This window comes from Acartia tonsa, chromosome 5 (assembly GCF_053477335.1).
Source record: "Acartia tonsa isolate MP-2025a chromosome 5, ASM5347733v1, whole genome shotgun sequence".
Classification (NCBI taxonomy): Eukaryota; Metazoa; Arthropoda; class Copepoda; order Calanoida; family Acartiidae; genus Acartia; species Acartia tonsa.
Genome location: NC_137264.1, coordinates 22,013,628 through 22,038,640, shown reverse-complemented (window position 1 = coordinate 22,038,640; position 25,013 = coordinate 22,013,628). Strand labels below are relative to the sequence as shown.

At 32.1% G+C, this 25,013-nt stretch overlaps 2 protein-coding genes across 5 annotated transcripts in view; one reads left to right on the top strand and one right to left on the bottom strand.

Annotated features, from left to right (window-relative positions):
• Positions 1-4,274: 4,274 nt before the first annotated feature.
• LOC145319037 (uncharacterized) lies at positions 4,275-13,255 on the top strand. Its single transcript, XM_080160860.1, has 10 exons — positions 4,275-4,337; positions 4,977-5,015; positions 6,076-6,118; positions 7,104-7,158; positions 7,659-7,707; positions 8,174-8,226; positions 8,616-8,660; positions 10,915-10,962; positions 11,907-11,955; positions 12,678-13,255. The coding sequence occupies exons 1-10, from the start codon at positions 4,323-4,325 to the stop codon at positions 12,723-12,725; spliced, it is 444 nt and encodes a 147-aa protein (XP_080016986.1). The 5' UTR covers positions 4,275-4,322; the 3' UTR covers positions 12,726-13,255.
• A 354-nt stretch (positions 13,256-13,609) lies between these two features.
• Positions 13,610-25,013, bottom strand: part of LOC145319024 (uncharacterized) — a 32,220-nt gene continuing 20,816 nt past the window's right edge. For 2 of the 4 annotated variants that reach the window (XM_080160844.1, XM_080160841.1), the window contains exons 17-18: positions 23,868-23,961; positions 15,473-15,795 (exon numbers count right to left, since the gene is read on the bottom strand). In XM_080160844.1, the coding sequence (XP_080016970.1) occupies positions 15,628-15,795; positions 23,868-23,961 (262 nt within the window). In that variant the 3' untranslated portion in view covers positions 15,473-15,627. Of the gene's footprint in view, positions 13,992-14,017; positions 14,160-15,472; positions 15,796-23,867; positions 23,962-25,013 lie in introns of those variants that run through there. The other 2 variants (XM_080160843.1, XM_080160842.1) reach the window with 2 other exon arrangements.

Here is a 25,013-nt window from a genome sequence, read left to right as displayed (position 1 = left end):
TATGTGTGTGTGTGTGTGTGTTTGCGTGTGTGTGTGTTTGAGTACAATATGTTAAACAACTTTAACTTTTTTTAAACAATAAAAATATATTTTTGTTTATGGATTTTGTTACCCTTGTCATTTCTAACAAAGGCTTTTTTGAATAAAAGATCCTCCATAGCATAATGTGGCCTTACTGTTTGTGTGTGAATGTGTGTGTGTGTAAGAGCCTATAAAGGTAAACGTTTAGATTTAGGGACGTACGGACGGTCCTACCATAATAATAAGGCATCTGCGTTACTACATCTACACCTACAGTCAACAGCGGGTTGTCTTATCTTAATTTTCTTCAGTAGGTCTCAAGCTAAATAACAAGGGATCTAAAGGTATAAGACAATGGACGATAAATTGATGTACATACCCAACGAAGATACACAAAATTCTACTTCTGTAGATTACAATTATTGGTTGAAACGTCAGGACACTCAAATTAATTAACCAATCAAAATGCCTTTAAAGTCCCCAAAGTTGTTAAGCCAACGAATAAGGAAACATTATTAAAAACTTTAGATACTTGTGTAATTAACAGCCAATTGTCCCCTTCCTTCCTAAAAATAACAAACGTGCTAGCCGACTTTTCTCATCAAAATTAGCCGCAAAATTGGCGGCATCCACGTTTGAAAATCATTTTGTATTTTCTATTTTTTTGTGTTCTATGTTTGTCCTAGAAATTCCCCCAATAGTATAATTGTTTAAACCAAACACCCCTCACTTTCCATGGCCTTCGTTTACTTAGGAGTGCACAACACATGGGGTGGGAAGGGGGGTTGACCACCACCCCTTCCCACTCAAGCTATTTTCAGGGGGAAAAGGGAATACACCGCACCCCCAAAACCAGTGTGAAAAAAAATTGGAAAAGTAGATGCAAGAAATGTTAACGACGTCAAAAAGTTAAAATCCTTTGCCCGCCCTTAAATTATATTTTATTATAAATTCTTAATGATGATTAATTTACCTACTATAAAGGTTAATTTTTTTAGAGCATAGCTACTTTAAAAAGGATAAGTTTGTAAGTCCATAACAGTGTTGGGAAAATAGGGCTTCTCTATCGATTATTCTTTCTGTCCGTCTACCAATGAAATTATGAAGAAAGAGTGTTTCATCCATGAAACGAAACTATTATCTTTTTTTATGATATTAAAACAGCTTTATAATTCTAAACTAAACAGTTTACAGCTTTTTTTTATTTGCACTACTTTATGAATCATATCGTCCCGGATTACTTTTACAAGTAATAAGAACTTCAATGTAAAAGAAAAGAATCATTTTATTATATTTTTAAGGTTTATAATGTATTAGTAGGGGTACTTCCTTAGACCTTAAACAGACGTAACTAATTGGCAAACATAGTAAGGACTTGCAGTGAAAGGTCGTGTAATCAAAATTTTTGTTTATATTGAATTAAAGGCTAACGGCGCTGGAGTAACTGTTAATAAAGAAAAGGTCCATTTTTTCGTCCTTATTTTTCAGTATGACTTCGAAACCAATTAATATCCGCAGGATTTGAGACGGTTCAACTCAGCCGACGAACCCCAAACTATTCCACTTTGAGAAAGACGATTCCAGTGACGTCATATACGTTTAGGGAAGGGGGGAAGAAAATCTCTTCCCTTTTCTCCCATCCCTTTTGAAGAGATTTTCTTCCCCCCTTCCCTTTTTCTTTCCCGAAACGTATATGACGTCACTGGAATCGTCTTTCTCAAAGTGGGACAGTTTGGGGTTCGTCAACTCAGCCATGATGAAAAATCATGTATAGCATCGTATAACAGACGAATTTTCCTTCAATATCAAATAAAATCATAAAATTAATAGCAGTTGTTTTTGCCCAGACCTTCGACCTCTTGGGGTCTAAGAAAACTGGTTAAAATCTTGAAAGCTTTCCATAATACGATACTATAAATAACTATTACATACCTTCATGAGGCAGGGTGAGTGAGGGAGGGAAAGAAATAAAAGTTTTTAGAGTATTTTATCCTGAAATTTTCAAAAAAAGAAATATTATTCTGCTCTTTTTATTTGAATTGACTTAGTTGAAAAAGGATAATGGCAAAAAACAATTTAATGTAGTTTGACTTTAACAAAGCATTTTCATTTGTTTCACTTATATTAACATCCGCCAGTTAGGCAACGGTTCTATATCATACTGAAAAATCATGTATCATACCGTATTATAGACTAATTTCCAATGATAATAATAAAATAAAAATCATGATTTATTTAATGCTTGACTAAAATTTTCTTAATTTTTTAAAACAAATAAGATAAGAGAGAAAAACAACATAAAATTTAAATGTTTTAGATGTTTTTTAAAGAAAATATGTCACGATCATTAGCAAGAACTACGTTTTACAGAAAGTTTTCAAGTATAAGGGTCCTTAAAAATTAGGTATTACAGGGAGAATTAGATTAAGACCATTCAAGTTTTATATAAAGTGGTCTTTTTGTGTCTTAGGTTATAGGGCTAAATATTTCTTGTAAAAAATGTTGATTTTATCGATATGCTATTTTAATGAATGTAGAATATTCGTGGATATTAAGACAAGAGAAAAATTTACGTCAATTTAGCTTGCTAACATGGAACTCATTTATTGGTTAGTTTGTTTATCCAGGAGGAGGGGAGGGAATGGAGTAAAGGGGGGATCATTAATTTAGCCTACTGTGTGTTTTACTTTATTAGAGAACATGAAAATCTGGTGTAAGATCCAAGTAATAACATAGTATATGTATTTGAATATATTCATTGCAATATTTAAACATTTACGTTGACTTTGTGCCTTTAATAAAATATTGTCTGAAATGACATAATGTCAACAAATTGACTGTATTATATTATTATTATTGTATTATATTATTACTAGCGGCTACGCCCCTAGAGGCCTATAGGGGGCACTTGAGGAGGTTCAGCGGTTAGCGAGATCCTTCGGTACAGACACACAGATACATAGACATCCTGTTACTTTAGTATAAGGATAATTGTAACTACATAGTTTACAAAATAATAATTACAACATTTTTTTATTGGCGCAACTATTTTATAATTAGGAAATTTCTGTTCATCCGATTTTGCTTCGTTCAAATTTTTAATGTTTTTTTTTATTCTTAACTAGCGGTTGCACCTCTAGCATTTAGGGGCTATATATATACTAAGGCTGGAAAAGTGCAGATAAATAGCCCAAAGCCATCTTATAATTTTAATTTAAAGATAAATAGCCTAAAACCATCCCAAGGCCTAATTTTAAAATAAGACAGCTAAAATCATTTTGAGATCTATGTTAGGCTTTTTTAAAAGAGAAAACTCCATTCCCATATAAACAACCCCTTAAATAGTGGATGTAAATATTCATTTAATTCCCTGGTATCTCATTTATATCCCTGGTATGATTTTAGAAGATTTTTAATTTTTTTTGGAAGATTTTATAATTTTTATTAATTACTAAAAGAAAGAAAATAATCTCCTTTTTTCATATTTATAATATTTTTTTGAAAAGAACACTTATTTTCAATATCTATAATTTAGCATAAAAATGAGTTTTTGTTTAAATGAGAATGATATTCCTGTCCAGTTTTTTGTTTAGGAATGAATATTTCTTACCCTCGTGAATAAATGATGACCTATCGGTCCATCATTTATTCCCTCGGGTAAGAAATATTCATTCCTAAACAAAAAACTGGACAGGAATACCCCATTCCCATTTAAACAACCCCTTAAATAGTGGATGTAAATATTCATTTATTTCCCTGGTATCTCATTTATATCCCTGGTATGATTTTAGAAGTTTTTTAATTTTTTTTGGAAGATTTTATAATTTTTATTAATTTCTAAAAGAAAGAAAAATTATACCAGGGAAATAAATAAAATTTAAAAACCAAAATTAAACCACATTTTACTAGCATAAAAATGAGTTTTTGTTTAAATGAGAATGATATTCCTGTCCAGTTTTTTGTTTAGGAATGAATATTTCTTACCCTCGTGAATAAATGTCAGGTAAGAAATATTCATTCCTAAACAAAAAACTGGACAGGAATACCCCATTGTTTCATTAGTTACAGAAATCTTCAAAAAAAAAGCCTTGCTACTTTATATAATAGAATTTCACCTTAGCAAAGCACCAAATATATGAGATGGACTAATGGACAAAGTGAGTTATAGAGCATTTAATAAAAGAAAGAGAGAGAGAGTATGCAGATAATTGTAGAATATATCTCCCCTAATCAACTATGTCCTAACTAATTGTTATAAAAGAGATAATTTTCCCAATATCTTTTCATTTCAGTAGCATTCGATGGGAAAACCGGAGGTAAAATTTTTTTATATGTCTTTATTTGCGGCTGAAAATTGATTGCATAGGTTAAAAAAGAACAGTTCAAGCTATAAATTTTCAAAAATCTTTAACCTATAATATAAAGTTGTGAGGTCCTTTTTTTTGTCTGTAACTTATGATTACAAAAACTACTGAACTGTTGAGTGTCCTCTTTAGAGAAGCTTCACATAGATTACGGGATCATTTTAGAATATTTTATTTTATAATAAAGCCTCTAAATGCTAGAGGTACAGCCGCTGGTATTGTCAAAAATTGTTGATTAGCCGCGGATAGCTAACAAGTTTGGCTTAGTTGCAGCTAGACCACGAATTTTGCGGCTTTAGTTAGACCAAGCAGCGGTTCCATAGTTTTTTAAAAAAATGGTAGCGGATAAATTGAATCTTGGTTATTTGTGCAATCTTCTTCAAGTTAGTTACTTATGTGCATGCACAACAGACAACCAACCCTTTGAATTTATTCTTAAGTACCAGTGTACTCTACTGAGTTGGCAAATGCATCTTTTTATTTATATTGATTTGGTCATGGTCATGCGTCTGACAAACAGCTGTAGAAATTAAATCTACAGCTGTTTTTTAAAATCATTATACAAATATTTTACTAATTGTATTTGTTTAGTTTTTAGTTGTATTTTTTCTTAGCCTTCAAATTTTACAGGTAGGAAATTTGATAAATTTTTGGAAGTGTAGCTATTCTTTAATTTCACAAAGTTCGTTCATAATGTAATGAAAGACGTATATTTGTTTCACACTTTGCTAATGTTTACTAATAGTTATTTCTCGCATCGTATTATAAACAGCTTTCCGCGGATATAGAATATACAATTATAAGATTAAAACCAGTTTTTTTAGCCCCGAGATGCCGAAGGCACGGGCTAAAAAACTGGTTTTAATCTTATGATTGCACATTTATATATTCGTAGAAAACTGGATATAATACGATGCTAGACATAGTTTTTTCGTATGGATGAGAACCGGTTTCTATCCACCGGATTCAAATGAATACGAGAAAACAGTTTCTAAACATTATCCTTATACTAAAGTAACAGGATGTTTGTCTGTCTGTCTGTGTGTCTGTACCGAAGGATCTCGCTAACCGCTGAACTGATCGGGTTCTTGTTAACAGGGTAGCTTCTCTTAGGTCCCAGAAAGGTTTATAACTATTTTGGGGGAGGTTACCACCGCCCTCCCAAGAGAAATCACAATAAAATCGAAAAAATTTGAAATATTCCCGCCCATAGTGTCGCTAGCGTAGTGGCGCTGCGTAGAGACATAAAAACAGCTGATTGTAACATACACAAATTATTTCTCAAATTAGATATTTAAAATATAAAAAAAACATTTAAATGCCACTAAAGGCCTCTAGGGGCGTAGCCGCTAGTGTATAATATTTGACTGTTCTTTTACAAACTCAAATCAGGTTGTTATCATTTTACTAGAATAATAGATTCCAGGAAAACGCAAGGGTGACAAATGTCTGAGTGGACAAACGCAGGAGTGTCCAAAATATTAAGTTAATTAAGTATTTCTATAAAGGTTAGGTTAAGAATATACAAATAAACTTAAAAATCTTATAACATGATTTAGAATAGGTTAAGTGTCACTCCTGCATTTGTCCTAGGACCAATAAATAACGTTGTTGAACCGTGATGAAAAAACATAACTTTTATGTTTATAAATCTACGGATAAATGATACAAAAGAAATAATGTTTTACAGGCAAATGGAAGAGGCATAGGGGTACAGGTTAATAATGGAGAAGGTATAAACACATTTTTTTCAGGAAGGGATTGGACATTGGAATTTAAATTATTCTGGTGTCGAACGTTTTTAAAAGCGAAGCTTTTCTATAATTAGGGTTGGTCCGTCCGTACGTCCGTCCGTAACGGATAGCTTTTTTCGTTAATTTAGACATGTTAGAATTGTCCTATCGATTTCAAATTTTGCATGGTGATTCCTTTAGTAGTTAGGTACGATTTAGAAAGCGTAGCAACTCTATAATCATTACCAAAATGTCCGTACGTCCATTTTAAACATGTTGATTTTTTTACTTTTTTAAATAGTTTTTTTCGTTAATTTAGGCATGTTAGAATTGTCCTATCGATTTCAAATTTTGCATGGTGATTCCTGTAATAGTTAAGTACGAGTTAAAAATCGTAGCAACTCTATAATCATTACCAGAATGTCCGTACGTCCATTTTAAACATGTTGATTTTTTTTACATTTTTAACAACAAATTTGTATGTGACCTAATTATTTGATTGGTCTGATTTTTGGTATACTGATTCCTGGGACAACAAAGTACAATATTATAAGCGAAGCAACTCTCTAATCAAGTCCTAAAAATGTAAGTATGTCCATAATCATTATCCTTATCAAGCAGTTTTTCAACAAATTTACTTACAATTTTGCTTTGACTCTTATACATTCGCATTCTGATTATTCAGTTCTGACATTACACAAGTGTTAATGTCCGTTTGTCCTACCGTTTCAGAGCTTCGCTTTTATAGATGTTGTCATCCTTGTTTTTTTATTTTTGGTGTAAACAATCACGATTGTTTTGTTCACACTAACAGTGTCCAAGCTATTTAACCAATTATTTAATCTATAGAAGTGATAATTAATATTAGAGGATGTGCATCAATTTATCGTCCATTGTCTTATCCTTTCAATTCCTAATTTGTTTTAAATTTTAGATTTTTTGGAACTTATTTAGCTACACTACAAGACTAAATTTACAATTGTAGGACTACCTGATCAAGGAGATAGAACCCGACAAACCATACAAGCATCTGGACTTAGGTTAGTGAAAAAAACCCGCAGCATTCGCGAAAAATGTTATGGTTCTAGTCTGTGTCATGCTAAAAATATAATTACTACTGCTCCGTGACTCTAATGGTTAGAGTAGGAATGTATGTGGACGTTAACAGGTGCAACTCTGAGAATCTAATATGCTATGTCAGGCGCATAATCGCTGTTGCTTGAACATCTACAAATATGACAATGTTAGGACTTCTCAGAGGTCTTCAGAAATAAGACATTGTACAACTCTAATGAATAGACAAAATTATTCCTTCTGATGGTTGAAAAGTTTGAACAATGCTATTTCATGGGCGTTTTCTGAGATGGGCGTTTTTTGAGTATAGCCTTTAGTTTATTAACCAACAAAGATGAAAATTGAGTATCCAATTAACTGAATCAGGAAGATTAAAGTTTTTTTTAGTTTTCTTCAATATTTTAAAACAAGGCTTTGTTGCTTTTTGAAGATGTCATCCTTGTTCTAACATAATCTTTATATTTAGTCGGCTGCTTGGTAGACCATTGACTGACGATGAAAATATGATTGTTAGAGTAAGCATTTTTATTAGTAGCGCAGCTACTCTGTAACTACAAATGTTAGTCATTTAATTTTTTGGACTTGAATAAAACGAGGTATGTGACAAATCTACTTTCCAAATAAATAAAAAAAAATAGGGGTAGGGGATAATTTCCCTCTTATGTTTACCCCTCCGGATTTCCAATTATATAACCTAACATAACATACAAAAAACAGCTACAATGGTCTTTTCTTAAAATATGCGGCTGCTGAAATCTGTTTAATCAAAAAATACGTTCAGTCGATCTTCAATTTGTAATAAAAACTAGTGGCATCGGTTCGTATCTAGCCCCTAGCGGCAACCTCAGTACTAGTGTCTTTATCCCCTGAAGAGTATACCACAATCGGTTCTGCGGTTACCGAAATCTTAAGCTACAGACAGACAAATGGACGATTGGGCAGACATCGTTCTCCTTTGTATTATAGATGATAATTATTTAGATTATGGAACATCCATTGTTGAGGGGAAGGAGGTCACCTTACCTTCCTTACAGGTATTATCAGATAATTACACTGGATACTCTAGTTTTATCTCTTTAGATCAGTCAAATAGAATTAAGACGCAAAAGAAGTATTTAGTTTAATAAAAAATACTTAGACTTTTTTCCACATCAAAGATTGTAGAAATTTTATTTTATTTACCTGTAAACTTTATTGTTGAACCGATGTAGTATTTTATTTCATTTTTTGGGATCTTTGCATCTTCTTAGGTTGTTTTTAGTCTATTGTATGACTGGAATAAAGTCCTATCAAGTTTTTTTCTCTCTATCTCTTTGAATATAAAGTGGTAACCAATTATAGCCAGGGATTATATCCCCCCCCAAAAATTTAAGAAAAGTACCTAATCATGAAGTAATTAAAATAATTCTTATTTGTCTTTTAGGGGGATTGCATCCGGATTTACTGAGAGGGGAACTAGATCAACAGTGTAAGCATCTTTTTAAAATCGAGGCGATTCTATAATTATGGTCCGTCCGTAATGGATAGCTTTTTTCATTAATTTGTGCGTGATAGAATTGTCCTATCGACTTTAAACTTTGCATGATGATTACATTGTGGCTCTCTAGATGAAACAAATAATTATAGGCCTATCTCTTTAATTTCTCTCTTTGGTAAATTACTAGAAAAAATTGTATGTAATCATCTCAGTAGTTTTTTATTGTCTAATAACATAATAGACAAAAACCAATTTGGATTTTAAAAAAAACACTCAACAATCCATCCCATGATTCATTTACTTAATAAAATCACTGAGGCTATTAATAATAAGGAGTTTACCATTGGAATATTTTGTGATTTAACCAAAGCATTTGACATGGTTCCAATAAGATTGTTATTAAATAAATTAAGCAAAATTGGTATTAATGGAAACATTTTAACATGGTTCAAAAACTACTTGACTGAACGTCAACAATTTGTTCAAATAGGCCAAGACAAATCTTCCTTACTCATAGTTGATAGTGGTGTACCGCAAGGAAGTATTTTTAGGCCCTATACTATTCTTGATCTTCTTTAATGATCTTCTAAGATCAACTTTACTATCTATGTTATTATTCTGTGATGACACAACTATCCTAGCTTCAGGAAAAAATCTTAATGATCTAGTCAATTTTGTAAATATTGAACTTCGAAAAATTTCTCAATGGTTTCGGGCTAATGGAATGTCTTTACATCCAGTTAAAACTAAATTTACTATTTTTCACACCCAAGGACAAAATATACCCTGGGACGATATCAACCTAGTTATAGATGAAAATGATCCTAATTGTTCAAATTACAATGATGCTCTAGTAAAAAAACTTGATTATGTTAATATTTCTAGTGATATTCCTGCCATTAAATTTCTTGGTATTTACTTTGATCCTAATTTAAATTTTAAATATCACATTGAACAATTGAGTCTAAAGCTCTCAAAAGCATTATCTATTCTTAGAAGATCAAAAAATATACTTGATAAAACATCAATGATTTCTTTATATCACTCACTTTTTCATAGCCATCTTGTATATGGAATTCTCATTTATTCTACTGCTGCCTCTGCCAACTTAAAACCAATTATAACTAAGCAAAAGATGGCCATTAGATGTATCATGAACTCTAAGTATAATGCTCACACTTCTCCATTGTTTAAAAGACTAAATATTTTACCATTTGATTTGCTTGTCAAATATTTTCAATTACAATTTATGCATAATTACAAAATGAATAATTTACCAAGATCTTTTTTGAACACTTGGAAAACTAATGAAGAATTTAATGATAATTATCAATTAAGAAACAATCTTGATTTTAGAATTCCTAGATTTAGAATTAGGCTTTTAAAAAGATTGCCATACTTTAATTTTCCTACAATTTGGAATGATTTTGATTGCCAAATTATCAAAAATTTAGCCAGTAAAATTAAATTTAAAAATAAACTTAAAGCACATCTAATTGATTCTATTAATATTGAATGTTCAAGACTACTCTGCCCTGTATGCCATCTAAACCTTTAAAAATTTAATGTTTTTTTATTTTTTTCTTCATTTTTCATTGTTTTTCTTTCAACTGAAAGGTTTTCAGTACTAAACTTTTTTCTTTTTTAAAATACACAATTCAAGTGTATAAAGGGGAGAACTACAAAGCTGCACGCGGGAAAACGGGACCTGATATAAATGTACATATGTACATTTTTCTTGCTTCAGAAACCATAGAAGTTGCCTTTTTTTCAACAGCTAGAGACAACACCGCTCACGCGACATCTTAGCTGCCAATGTAACACAAATATGAAATTCTATAATTATAAATACACTTATGCTTATTTTATCGTATATTATTTAATTGTCTTTTTTTATATTGGAAAATAAATCTACTACTACATTAAAAGTTGGGTTCGATATAGGAAAATTGCCAGAAAGTCCATAAATTTATTTAAGCTAGCTGACTTTTTTGACAACAACAATTTGTATTATATAATTATCCTAATTATCGGAATTCGGGAATGATGATTCCTGGAACAACTAGGTCTAATATTATGAGCAAAGTGTCTCTAAATTACATCCTGTTTAATTTTTCATTTTGTCAAAGACTTACAAATTAATGTTCTAATTATGAAGTTCTGACACTACAAGAGTTATTGTTCGTTTGTTCTTCATTATTATTTCAGAGCTTTACTTTAAATGATGTTGTCATCCTTGTTTTAGAATAAGCCCATCAGCTTTTATTGGATCTCGACTGGAGCAACCAGCCAGGCAAATCTCATCACTTACTTTACCTTACTTTAGTTAACTCATTGATTAGCTAGGAGTTCTTAAAAGGGATTTACTTTTTTAAAGCCTTCTATGAGAATAGTTTATTTTTTTATTTTAATAATATTAACAAAAATAAATATAGGTTGAAAATAAGGGGGGGGGGGGGGTAATACAACCATCTCGTAATCAATGTGTAAATGGCACTTAGAATTCGAATTTTAATCTGAAATTTTGCATGAGTAAACCTTGGTGGGTCTATTTTCTCTAAATCGAACAAAAAGTTGGAAAGTAGCGGCTAACGGCTCAGCTGTTTAGCCATTTTTAAATTTTCAAGGTAAATCCATCACGAAACCTTTCTCCACATAATGCTCTTTTCCGCTCTAATGCGTTTTCAAACGGTTCTAGCCTGTAGTTGCTGGTATTAGATACCTAAAAAATGTTTTTTTTTGTATCATTTTACATAATTTAAAGCAAAAATATGTTTCAAAAAGTTGATTCCTACGTAATTTACGACAGATTTGCCCTAAAAATAGCCAAAAAACGGTTAAACGGATGAGCCGTTAGCCGGTACTTTTTCAACTTTTTGTTCGATTTAGGGAAAAGAGAACTACCAAGGATTACTCATGCAAAATTTCAGATAAAATTCGAATTCTAAGTGCCATTTATACATTGATTACAAAATGGTTGCATTAACCCCCCACCCTTTAGCAAATTTCAAAATCAGTAAAGTAAAAGCAGGATTATATATATAAAAAGATTGAAAAAAAATATGGAACTTTTGTTTCAAATCAAATTAACAGGAAAGAAATAAATAAATAAAGTGCCCAAAAGAAATTTATTTAAAAATAACTATGTGGAAATGGTTACCTAGGTATCTTATTATTCATTATCCTTTGCCTGTATTCATGGTGATATGTAAACTTATGCAATGATGAGGAAATTAGCGGAGGAAACAGTAACATGGCGGTCAGATTATTCAGAGCTCTATACAAGGTGAACTTTATTAACAAGCGAAAGTGACTTAACACGTAGCACATCCGCTAGTCGTAAGAGAGGTGTTAGGTTCGTATCTCGCCTCATAACTTGCGACATTAAAAATTGTTTCTATTGTTGCTATGTCAGATGTGTTACATTAATAAACTCATTAGAGGAAGTCTCTTTGCCCAAATCTTTACCAATGCTTGTTAGAACTTCAAGACACGGGTCGTGCAAACAAAGACTTGGTAGTTTGTTGGGAGTTTCTTAACTTAATACCCCGGGTGTTAGAAAAGAAAAGAAGAGATTTGCTCCCCTTTGTTATTATTGACAAAATGTCAAGGAGGCCACTCTAGTCAGTATGTGGTAGTTGATAGGTAAGGTCAACTTCAAGAACTTCAATAGATCTAATACTCTAGATGTTCAATTAAACACAATACTTTTCCAACTTGAAGTAGATTTTATAATTGGTGATTAAAGTATTTTGGAAAAGTCTTGATTAAATACCTAGCCAAATATTAAAAGGGATAATTCCATGGAATACACTAAAGTTATTACACTAGAAATTATATTTACTAGTATTTTTTGCTGATTTGTACTAATATTCACATTAATCCTGCATTTAGTCAAACAAGAATTGATAATTATTCGATGCTTCAATAGATTCTAATCTATTTAGTTAACAGAAGTTATTATAAAAATACTTTTATGTATCATTAATTTTATTTGTTTTTGTTAAGGATCTTCTCGAGCACCCCAAATCCTACATGTCCTACAAGCTGGTCTAATATTCTTACCTTTGCATTCACGTATTATTGCTGATTTTCCAATAAAGGGAACCATCCATGAATGAAGTTAAGTGAATAGTAACTTGAAGTGAGAACCAATTATTCTTTTGGTTCAATTATAAGTTAATTACAGTAGATAGATTTTCAACTGTAAACTGTATTTTATGCATTTTAACTGTAGCAAAGCGTCGATAACGGTGCTAATGACTATTCCACTCTTGTTCATGGATAGTTCCCTTTAAACTTCTTGTTTTAATTTGAAAATATTAAATTGACACACAGCTAGCAAATCTTTCTTATTCATATGTTATTTAAAATTATTTGTAAACTTTTTACTTTCTTATGACTAAAACAATATATAATTAGAATTTAAGGATTTAATAATGTATAGAAATTGTAATGCGTACCTAAAGATTAAAATAATTTTAATTTATATTATCTAATAGAAGTTTTACCTATTGTATTAACTATTAAACCTGTATTGTAAATATTTTTTTACTGAGCCTCTAAATATATTCTCTTGTATATAATGCGGTTAGTTTGTTAGTTAAAAGATATAATATTTATAGCAAATTCTATAGCTTGGACTTAATATCCTCTTACATTTTCTCCCTTTATTCCGCTCGTCGTCGGGGAGGTGATATGTTCGATTTTTGGAAAACACCATAACAGAAGACATAAAAATGGTTCCTACAACAACTTTGTCATTTGCGCGACAGGGGAATGCCTTGGCCCAAATCAGACGCAACTTGTTACCATGCGCAGTTAGGACTTCAAGACAAAGGACATATATCAAAAAGTTGGTTTGATTTATGTTACTCAACCGAATACCTATGGTGTTTGGACAGAAAAGGAGAGAAGTTAAAAGAAAGAATAAAATTTAAAAAAAAAATATATTTCTTGGGCAAATTAAGTCCTTTATGTTTTTAATAATATGATTTTCATATTTTGGTAAATTTAAAATCTTTTAGTGTTAAGCTTCATTAGTTTAGTACCCTAGTAAAGAATAAATTTTTAAATTCAATGAAACTTAATATCATAGGATATATCAATGAATTTACCCTTTTTAAACACACGCTGTAGAGGGTTAAATTTGTATTTGAAATCAAATATATTGAACATTACAACAAATATATAAAGTTTATCAAATCTAGTAAACTAGTAAGTAAACAAACAAATATATGTACAAAATATAATTGGACGACAGTTCAAAATGAAATCAATTCAAATATAAATCAGTTCAATTTATGAGAATTATGAATAGAGCTAGCAAAGCATTTATAGTCTCTATCTTTATATATATCAAAGAAAATGTATATTAACTGGTATATAACAAGTCAAATACTGTTGCAGAGAGTATCCCTTGTCCCTGTACAGCCTTGTGTACTTTTATCTTTTTATTTTTCTCTTTATTTTCTACTAACGGATACGCCCCTAGAGGTCTCTTGGGAAACTATGCCCCCCCCCCCATTTTTAAGTTAATTAAATTTATAAAAAATTGGGGGGGGAGGAATTTTTTTTTCTATTGGCGATTTCTCTTGGGAGGGAAGTGGTACCCTCCCCCAAAATAGTTATAAACCTTCCCGGGACCTATGAGAAGCTACCCAGTTAAACTGTTTTTAACCTATTTTTAAAACATATATCAAAAATATACTATGACACCAGTAGAATTAAACTGCAAAGCCTAAATTTGAATTAAGTCCCCAATAAACTTTTTTGAGGGGATTTAAAAATTAATTTTACTGTTGCTGTGGTCTTTTTTGATCAGAGCAAAAGGTCTTTTTTTATTTGGGTAAAATTCGTAGCTTTTAGATTGTTTTGCTTCATATATATAGTATTCTGGTATAGAGTAAAATTAGGCCTTTTGATTTCATCTAAATTAATTCATTAAAAACTTAATTCTTTACAATATATCAATGAATTAACTTTATCGTGCTTGTTTTCCATCACTTATTTAAAACACAAAAAATTGGCTGTAAAGGGTTAAATAGTGAAAGATGACAACAAACGTTTACGCAATACAACAAATTTTTTTTTGTCACATATACAAATATGATAAAATATAAATTATTCAAACTTATTTTTTTAAATATTTTTAAAAAGCATGTATCTTTTATGTGTATAGTTTTCATTCTTTTCATTTTAATAAAATAAAAATTATTTAACTACATTGGAAATAAGTCACTTTGTGAAAACACTCTTTTTTGAATTGTAAAAAACTGAAATGAAACAAGACTTTTAATTGGTTCAGACTTCAGAATAATATGTTTTATTTTAATGTTAAATTTCTTCTATATAAATTATTGTTTTAGAAAAAAATTATTTGCATCGAACAGAGTAGAGTTTTTATTATTGTATTGATATAATCTGAATCACATCAAATTGTTCTGTAAGAAACAATTTAACCCTAAACTAAAAAATGCTTTTGCTTCCATCAAAATGATCACAGCAACATATAAAATTGATTTTTAAATCCCCCAAAAAAAGTTTATTGGGGACTTAATTCAAATTTGGGCTCTGCAGTCTGATTCTAATGGTGTCATAGTATATTTTTGATATATGATAAAAAAATAGGTTAAAAACAGTTTAAAGAGAACCCGATCGGTTCAGCGGTTAAAGATATTCTTCGGTACAAACAGACACACAGACAAACATCCTTTTACTTTATTATAAGGATGTATCTTCTAGAGCTTGACCTAATATATCCTCTTCCTTTCTCTTTTTTTCTTCCTTCTTTCTATAACTCCCTCAATGGTTCAACATAAGTCTTTTTATATTACTTTGGTAAAACTTTTCTACAGCGTAACTATAAATTTTGACGCACAAACCCTAGTTATAGAGGAGACAAGCTACTTATTTGATATAATATCACAATGAAATATTTTTATAATTTTTAAGCGTATCATTGATTATCAGGTTGTTGTTGTTTCACTTCATTTTTCTTGGATTTAATTTCTCCATTTTTGATTTTCTTCGCCACCTCCTCATTGGTGATATCCAGTTTATGAACATCTCTCAAGTGTCTCGTAACATTTCTATCATGGCTGAATTGTTTGTTACAGATATGACACTGAAACAATAATTGTGTTTGAATTATGTAATACCTATTCAGTATTCATTCAGGGGTGAATATTCTGCACAAAATATTTCATTCACCCCCAACCCCCTCAAGTTATTTTCCAAGGAGGTGTAAACGTGAAAAAATCAAAGAAGAAATCAAAGAAATCACCCCCAACCCGCCCTACCTCTCTTCTTTAGCAGTGGATCCAATGCAGAATTCGTTTTAATAGGCTATTGGCAAGCATAAGATTTCATTGTCAAATAAATTTCACAAGGCAAAGAGAAGCTTCTTCATCAACGCACAATTTTTGTCATTTACAAAGGGGGAGGTCATTTTCTAGTAAATTCCGTAAAGGTGTGTGTTATAAGGCCTAAAAATAGAAGTAGAACGATAAGGTGCTCTATATATTTGTATTCCCTATTGAATAGAACAATAGGGAAATTTTTTTTTTGATTACCGTACCTGGAAATTCTTTAAAAAATACGAAATTTCTATCAAACGCTTTGATTTGCTCAAGGTGACATAAATTAACCCTAAAAATGAACCTAACCTTAATTTTCTCAGAAACCATTTGATTAATAGAGTTGATTTCTTGAACTTAAGCTTTTATGAGTATGAACATCTCATGGTTTCGAAGTCAACCCCCTATCCCCACCCCCTAGCCCTCCGGGGCTCAAAAAAAACCTGAAAATGAACCTAACCTTAATTTTCTCAGAAACCATTTGATCAATTGAGATGATTTCTTAAACTTTAGTTTTTATGCCTATTAACTTACTTATAGTTTTGAAGTTACCCTCCTGTTGCCAAACCCTAGCCCTCCGGGGCTCAAATTAACCCTAAAAATTAACCTAACCTTAATTTTCTCAGAAACCATTTCATTAATAGAGTTGATTTCTTGAACTTAAGCTTTTATGAGTATGAACATCTCATGGTTTCGAAGTCAACCCCCTATCCCCACCCCCTAGCCCTCCGGGGCTCAAAAAAAACCTGGAAATGAACCTAATCCTAATTTTCTCAGAAACCATTTGATCAATTGAGATGATTTCTTAAACTTAATTTTTAAGCCTATTAACTTACTTATATTTTTGAAGTTACCCTCCTGTTGCAAAACCCTAGCCCTCCGGGGCTCAAATTAACCCTAAAAATTAACCTAACCTTAATTTTCTCAGAAACCATTTGATTTGATTTCTTAAATTTAAGCTTTTATGGTTATAAACTGACTTCTTGTTTAGAATTCATCCCCCTGCCACCAACCCCTAGCCCTCTGGGGCCCAAAAAAACCCTAAAAATGTACCTAACCTTAATTTTCTCAGAAACCATTTGATCAATAGAGTTAATTTTTAAACTTAAGTTTTTATACTTATTAACTTACTTAAAGTTTCGAAGTTACCCTTCTATGGCCAACCCCTAGCCCTCTGGGGCTCAAATTAACCCTTAAAATGAACCTAACCTTAATTTTCTCAGAATCCATTTGATCAATAGAGATGATTTCTTAAACTTAAGCTTTTATGCTTATAAACTAACTTCTAGTTTAAACTTAAAAGTAACGTTAAGTTTAGAAGTCACCCTACTGCCGCCAACCCCTAGCTTAAGTTTAAGAAATCATCTCTATTGATCAAGTGGATTCTGAGAAAATTAAGGTTAGGTTCATTTTAAGGGTTAATTTGAGCCCCAGAGGGCTAGGGGTTGGCCATAGAAGGGTAACTTTGAAACTATAAGTAAGTTAATAAGCATAAAAACTTAAGTTTGAAAATTAACTCTATTGATCAAATGGTTTCTTAAAAAATTAAGGTTAGGTACATTATTAGGGTTTTTTTGAGCCCCGGAGAACTAGGGTTGGTGGCAGGGGGATGAATTCTAAACTAGAAGTCAGTTTATAACCATAAAAGCTTAAGTTTAAGAAATCATCTCTATTGATCAAATGGTTTCTGAGAAAATTAAGGTTAGGTTAATTTTTAGGGTTAATTTGAGCCCCGGAGGGCTAGGGTTTGGCAGCTGGAGGGTAACTTCAAAACTATAAGTAAGTTAATAGGCATAAAAACTTAAGTTTAAGAAATCATCTCAATTGATCAAATGGTTTCTGAGAAAATTAAGGTTAGGTTCATTTCCAGGGTTTTTTTGAGCCCCGGAGGGCTAGGGGGTGGGGATAGGGGGTTGACTTCGAAACCATGAGATGTTCATACTCATAAAAGCTGAAGTTTAAGAAATCATCTCTATAGAACAAGTAATTTATGAGATAATTAAGGTTAGGTTCATTTCCAGGGTAACTTCAAAACTATAAGTAAGTTTATAAGCATAAAAACTTAAGTTTAAGAAATCATCTCTATAGATCAAATGGTTTCTGAGATAATTAAGGTTAGGTTCATTTCCAAGGTTTTTTTTTGAGCCCCAGAGGGCTAGGGGTTGGCGGCAGGAGGGTAACTTCAAAACTATTAGTAAGTTTATAAGCATAAAACTTAAGTTTAAGAAATCATCTCTATAGATCAAATTGTTTCTGAGATAATTAAGGTTAGGTTCATTTCCAGGGTTTTTTTGAGCCCCAGAGGGCTAGGGGTTGGCGGCAGGAGGGTAACTTCAAAACTATTAGTAAGTTTATAAGCATAAAAACTTAAGTTTAAGAAATCATCTCTATAGATCAAATGGTTTCTGAGATAATTAGGGTTAGGTTCATTTCCAGGGTTTTTTTAGCCCCGGAGGGCTAGGGGGTGGGGGTAGAGGGTTGACTTCGAAACCATGAGATGTTCATACTCATAAAAGCTTAAGTTCAAAAAATCAATTCTATTGATCAAATGGTTTCTGAGAAAATTAAGGTTAGGTTCATTTTTAGGGTTAATTTATGTCACTTTGAGCAAATCAAAGCGTTTGATAGAAATTTCGTATTTTTTAAAGAATTTCCAGGTACGGTAATCAAAAAAAAAATTTTTTTTCCCTATTGTTCTATTCAATAGGAAATACATATATCTAGAGCCCCTTAGCGTTCTACTACTATTTTTAGGCCTTAAAACACACACCTTTACGGAATTTACTAGAAAATGACCTCCCCCTTTTCAAATTATAAACTCTACTTGGCTTCTAAACCTCTAAATACCTAACTATAAAATCTTGCTTTGATATATCAGGCAAATAATGACAAAAGGACATTGAGGGAAAGACAGGATTATGATATCGCTTCACAGGTCGCAGCAGGCAAGCAACAGGATATAACAGAAACAAAGAAAACAACTAAAAATATGCCTAACATCGCTGCTTGAAGGTGCTTAGCATCACTTCCTTTTATTTGTAGGTACAAAGTCCCCTTAAGAATTGAAAAAGTTTTTGTATTTTCGATTGTACTTAAGGGGGGGGGGGAAGTTTTGACACATTTGCGTAAACAGGAAGCATAGGCTTTATCTTTGGACTGAGAGGATAGGTTATTAGAGATAAAATCATCCTTATAAAATGAATTTTCCCAAGTTTTAAGATTTTTTGGATAGGCCTCCAGGTTCCGGAGCTCCAGGCCTCCAGGTGGTTTCTGGACAGGTAAAAAAAATAAAAATTTCTTATTTGAAGAGTTAGAGGTGAGTTTATAAAACAAAATAAGCTTCTTTTAATATATTATTTGCATATTTAAAGAAAAAATTACAATCGGCCTCCAGGTTCAGGTGCTGCAGGCCTCCAGGTGGCCTCTGGACAGGTAAAAAAATAAAAATTTCTTATTTGAAGAGTTAGAGGTGAGTTTATAAAACAAAATAAGCTTCTTTTAATATATTATTTACATATTTAAAGAAAAAATTACAATCGGCCTCCAGGTTCAGGTGCTGCAGGCCTCCAGGTGGCCTCTGGACAGGTAAAAAAATAAAAATTTCTTATTTGAAGAGTTAGAGGTGAGTTTATAAAACAAAATAAGCTTCTTTTAATATATTATTTACATATTTAAAGAAAAAATTACAATCGGCCTCCAGGTTCAGGTGCTGCAGGCCTCCAGGTGGCCTCTGGACAGGTAAAAATTAAAATTTCTTATTTGAAGAGTTAGAGGTGAGTTTATAAAACAAAATAAGCTTTTTTTAATATATTATTTACATATTCAAAGAAAAATTACAATCGGCCTCCAGGTTCAGGTGCTGCAGGCCTCTAGGTGGCCTCTGGACAGGTAAAAATTAAAATTTCTTATTTGATTAGTTAGAGGTGAGTTTATAAAACAAAATAAGCTTCTTTTAATATATTATTTACATATTTAAAGAAAAAATTACAATCGGCCTCCAGGTCCAGGTGCTGCAGGCCTCAAGGTGGCCTCTGGACAGGTAAAAATTAAAATTTCTTATTTGAAGAGTTAGAGGTGAGTTTATAAAACAAAATAAGCTTCTTTTAATATTTTAGTTACATATTCAAAGAAAAAATTACAATCGGCCTCCAAGTTCAGGTGCTGCAGGCCTCCAGGTGGACTCTGGACAGGTAAAAAATTAAAATTTCTTATTTGAAGAGTTAGAGGTGAGTTTATAAAACAAAATAAGCTTCTTTTAATATATTATTTACATATTTAAAGAAAAAAATTACAATCGGCCTCCAGGTTCAGGTGCTGCAGGCCTCCAGGTGGCCTCTCGACAGGTAAAAAATTAAAATTTCTTATTCGAAGAGCTAGAGGTAAGTTTATAAAACATTATATGCGTATTTTTAAATGTTATTTGCATATTAAAAGAAAAAATTACCATCAGCCTCCAGATTCAGGTGCTGCAGGCCTCCAGGTTACCTCTGGACAGGTAGAAAATTAAAATTTCTTATTTGAAGAGCTAGAGGTAAATTTATAAAACAATATAAGCTTTTTTTAATATATTTTTTACATATTTAAAGAAAAAATTACAATCGGCCTCCAGGTTCAGGTGCTGCAGGCCTCCAGGTGGCCTTTGGACAGGTAAAAAGTATAAATTTCTTATTTTAAGAGTTAGAGGTAAGTTTATAAAACAATATAAGCGTATTTTTAGATGTTATTTACACTTTTGAAGAAGTAATTACCATCGGCTTCCAGGTTCAGTTGCTGCAGGTCTCCAGGTGGCCTCTGTACAGGTAAAAAATAAAAATTTCTTATTTGAAGAGCTAGAGGTAAGTTTATAAAACAATATAAGCGTATTTTTATATGTTATTTGCATAATTGAAAAAAAATTACCATCATCATCCAGGTTCAGGTACTGAAGGCCTCCAGGTGGTCTCGGGACAGGTAAAAAATTAAAATAAGAAATTTTTTGGGTTGAGAAAGATTTATAACTGAATAGTTTTTTATTTTTGTTACCTGTCCAGAGGCCACCTGGAGGCCTGCAGCACCTGAACCTAAAGGCTGATGGTAATTTTTTCTTTTAATATGCAAATAACATCTAAAAATACGCTTATATTGTTTTATAAACTTAACTCTAGATCTTCAAACAAGAAATTTAGAATTTTTACCTGTCCAGAGGCCACCTGGAGGCCTGCAGCACCTGAACCTGAAGGCCGATTGTAATTACTTCTTCAAATGTGTAAATAACATTTAAAAATACGCTTATATTGTTTTATAAACTTACCTCTAGCTCTTTAAATAAGAAATTTTAATTTTTACCTGTCCAGAGGCCACCTGGAGGCCTGCAGCACCTGAACCTGGAGGCTGATGGTAATTTTTTCTTTTAATATGCAAATAACATTTAAAAATACGCATATATTGTTTAAAACTTACCTATAGTTCTTCAAATAAGAAATTTTAATTTTTTACCTGTCGAGAGGCCACCTGGAGGCCTGCAGCACCTGAATCTGGAGACCGATTTTATTTTTTTCTTCAAATGTGTAAATAACATCTAAAAATACGCTTATGTTGTTTTATAAACTTACCTCTAGCTCTTCAAATAAGAAATTTTAATTTTTTACCTGTCCAGAGTCCACCTGGAGGCCTGCAGCACCTGAACTTGGAGGCCGATTGTAATTTTTTCTTTAAATATGTAAATAATATATTAATAGAAGCTTATTTTGTTTTATAAACTCACCTCTAACTCTTCAAATAATTTTAATTTTTACCTGTTTAAAGGCCACCTTGAGGCCTGCAGCACCTAAACCTGGAGGCCGATTGTAATTTTTTCTTTAAATATGTAAATAATATATTAAAAGAAGCTTATTTTGTTTTATAAACTCACCTCTAACTCTTCAAAAAAGAAATTTTAATTTTTACCTGTCCAGAGGCCACCAGGACCTGCACCAGCACCTGGACCTGGAGGCCAATTGTAATTTTTTTCTTTAAATATGTAAATAATATATTAAAAGAAGCTTATTTTGTTTTATAAACTCACCTCTAACTCTTCAAATAAGAAATTTTAATTTTTACCTGTCCAGAGGCCACCTGGAGGCCTGCAGCACCTGAACCTGGAGGCCGATTGTAATTTTTTCTTTGAATATGTAAATAATATATTAAAAGAAGCTTATCTTGTTTTATAAACTCACCTCTAACTCTTCAAATAAGAAATTTTAATTTTTACCTGTCCAGAGGCCACCTGGAGGCCTGCAGCACCTGAACCTGAACCTGGAGGTCGATTGTAATTTTTCTTTAAATATGTAAATAATATATTAAAAGAAGCTTATTTTGTTTTATAAACTCACCTCTAACTCTTCAAATAAGAAATTTTAAGTTTTTACCTGTCCAGAGGCCACCTGGAGGCCTGCAGCACCTGAACCTGGAGGCCGATTGTAATTTTTTCTTTAAATATGTAAATAATATATTAAAAGAAGCTTATTTTGTTTTATAAACTCACCTCTAACTCTTCAAATAAGAAATTTTAATTTTTACCTGTCCAGAGGCCACCTGGAGGCCTGCAGCACCTGAACCTGGAGGCCGATTGTAATTTTTTCTTTAAATATGTAAATAATATATTAAAAGAAGCTTATTTTGTTTTATAAACTCACCTCTAACTCTTCAAAAAAGAAATTTTAATTTTTACCTGTCCAGAGGCCACCTGGACCTGCACCAGCACCTGGACCTGGAGGCCGATTGTAATTTTTTTCTTTAAATATGTAAATAATATATTAAAAGAAGCTTATTTTGTTTTATAAACTCACCTCTAACTCTTCAAATAAGAAATTTTAATTTTACCTGTCCAGAGGCCACCTGGAGGCCTGCAGCACCTGAACCTGGAGGCCGATTGTAATTTTTTCTTTGAATATGTAAATAATATATTAAAAGAAGCTTATCTTGTTTTATAACTCACCTCTAACTTTTCAAATAAGAAATTTTAAATTTTATCTGTCCAGAGGCCACCTGGAGGCCTGCAGCACCTGAACCTGGAGGCCGATTGTAATTTTTTCTTTAAATATGTAAATAATATATTAAAAGAAGCTTATTTTGTTTTATAAACTCACCTCTAACTCTTCAAATAAGAAATTTTAATTTTTTACCTGTCCAGAGGCCACCTGGAGGCCTGCAGCACCTGAACCTGGAGGCCGATTGTAATTTTTTCTTTAAATATGTAAATAATATATTAAAAGAAGCTTATTTTGTTTTATAAACTCACCTCTAACTCTTCAAATAAGAAATTTTAATTTTTACCTATCCAGAGGCCACCTGAAGGCCTGCAGCACCTGAACCTGGAGGCCGATTGTAATTTTTTCTTTAAATATGTAAATAATATATTAAAAGAAGCATATTTTGTTTTATAAACTCACCTCTAACTCTTCAAATAAGAAATTTTAATTTTTTACCTGTCCAGAGGCCACCTGGAGGCCTGCAGCACCTGAACCTGGAGGCCGATTGTATTTTTTTCTTTAAATATGTAAATAATATATTACAAGAAGCTTATTTTGTTTTATAAACTCACCTCTAACTCTTCAAATAAGAAATTTTTATTTTTTTTACCTGTCCAGAAACCACCTGGAGGCCTGGAGCTCCGGAACCTGGAGGCCTATCCAAAAAATCTTAAAACTTGGGAAAATTCATTATATAAGGATGATTTTATCTCTAATAACCTATCCTCTCAGTCCAAAGATAAAGCCTATGCTTCCTGTTTACGCAAATGTGTCAAAACTTCCCCCCCCCTAAGGAAGTTTGTGATTGTCAGAGATCCTTTAGTAATAAATAAGCTGAATATTTAACTTACCCAGGTTATTAAAGCTTTCTCATGAACCATCTTAATGTGACTCCAAAGCCTATCTACCGGATACATCTTCATACAATAACAACATTCCTTTTGACTTAAAAAATAAATAGATTAGGGTAGTGCGGGGTAATTCCGGTCAATTTTTTGCTTCAACTTAAAAAAAACATACTTCCCAAAAACTTTTTCCGGTTTTTAAGAGTGCAAATGAACGATATGGCAATAACGAAGAAGCCTGTCTTGGTCCCATTAAGATCTCGCAACTAGAAGTCGGTCAAAAATCGGTTTAAAGGGCGGCGGTTGGCCTATACCGGAATAACCCCACCGGTGGGGCTATTTCGGTCAGTTGACTTTGGGGGGGTGGAACACCCCCTGAAAATATTTTTTTTTAACATTTGAAACTATGAGTAGAAAGCTGTGGTCATTAGCTTTCTAACAGTACTAGTCGCATGCAGATCAGACAATTTTTTGACCACATTTTCCCCATTATAAAAAAGTCGGTAAAATCGCAAAAAAAACATCAATTTTTTTCATGCAAACTTTTAAAAAAAAATCATACTTTTTATTATATGATTAGGTCTTTTTAAGCTTTATACATAAATTAGAGGCAATTTCTGATTCGCAGGTCTTGGATTTTCTTGAAAAAAGTGATTTTTTCCCAAAAAATTTTTAACTTTAAAAATCCTGCCAGTTTTGACAGCAGTTTTTGATACATTTTTTCTTGTCTCAAATTGGCTAGGATTGACCTACAAGGGTGGTTAAGGTGTCTAAAGATGCAGAATTACATGCCTGACAATTAACTCCAAATGATATGGGGTCTAACTCTAATATTTCAACACATTTTATGCAACAGGAATTTTGAAATTACAAAATCTTGAATATGTACTCTAAATCTTGGAGATAGAACCCATATCCTGGGGAGTTTTTGTTAGGACATGCAAAGAGCTTTCTATAGACACCTTAAACACCTTTCTAGCTTAATCCTAGCCGATTTGACATAAAAAATCCAAACCGCGCAATAATCGCGAACACCCTCTTATACGAAAAAGATGCAAGGGTTTCATATGGAATTTTAAATCTTCTAGCGGTCTTTCTAATAGACATACCCCTTCTTACATGAGCCAATGCAGCTGATACATCTTCAGGCAA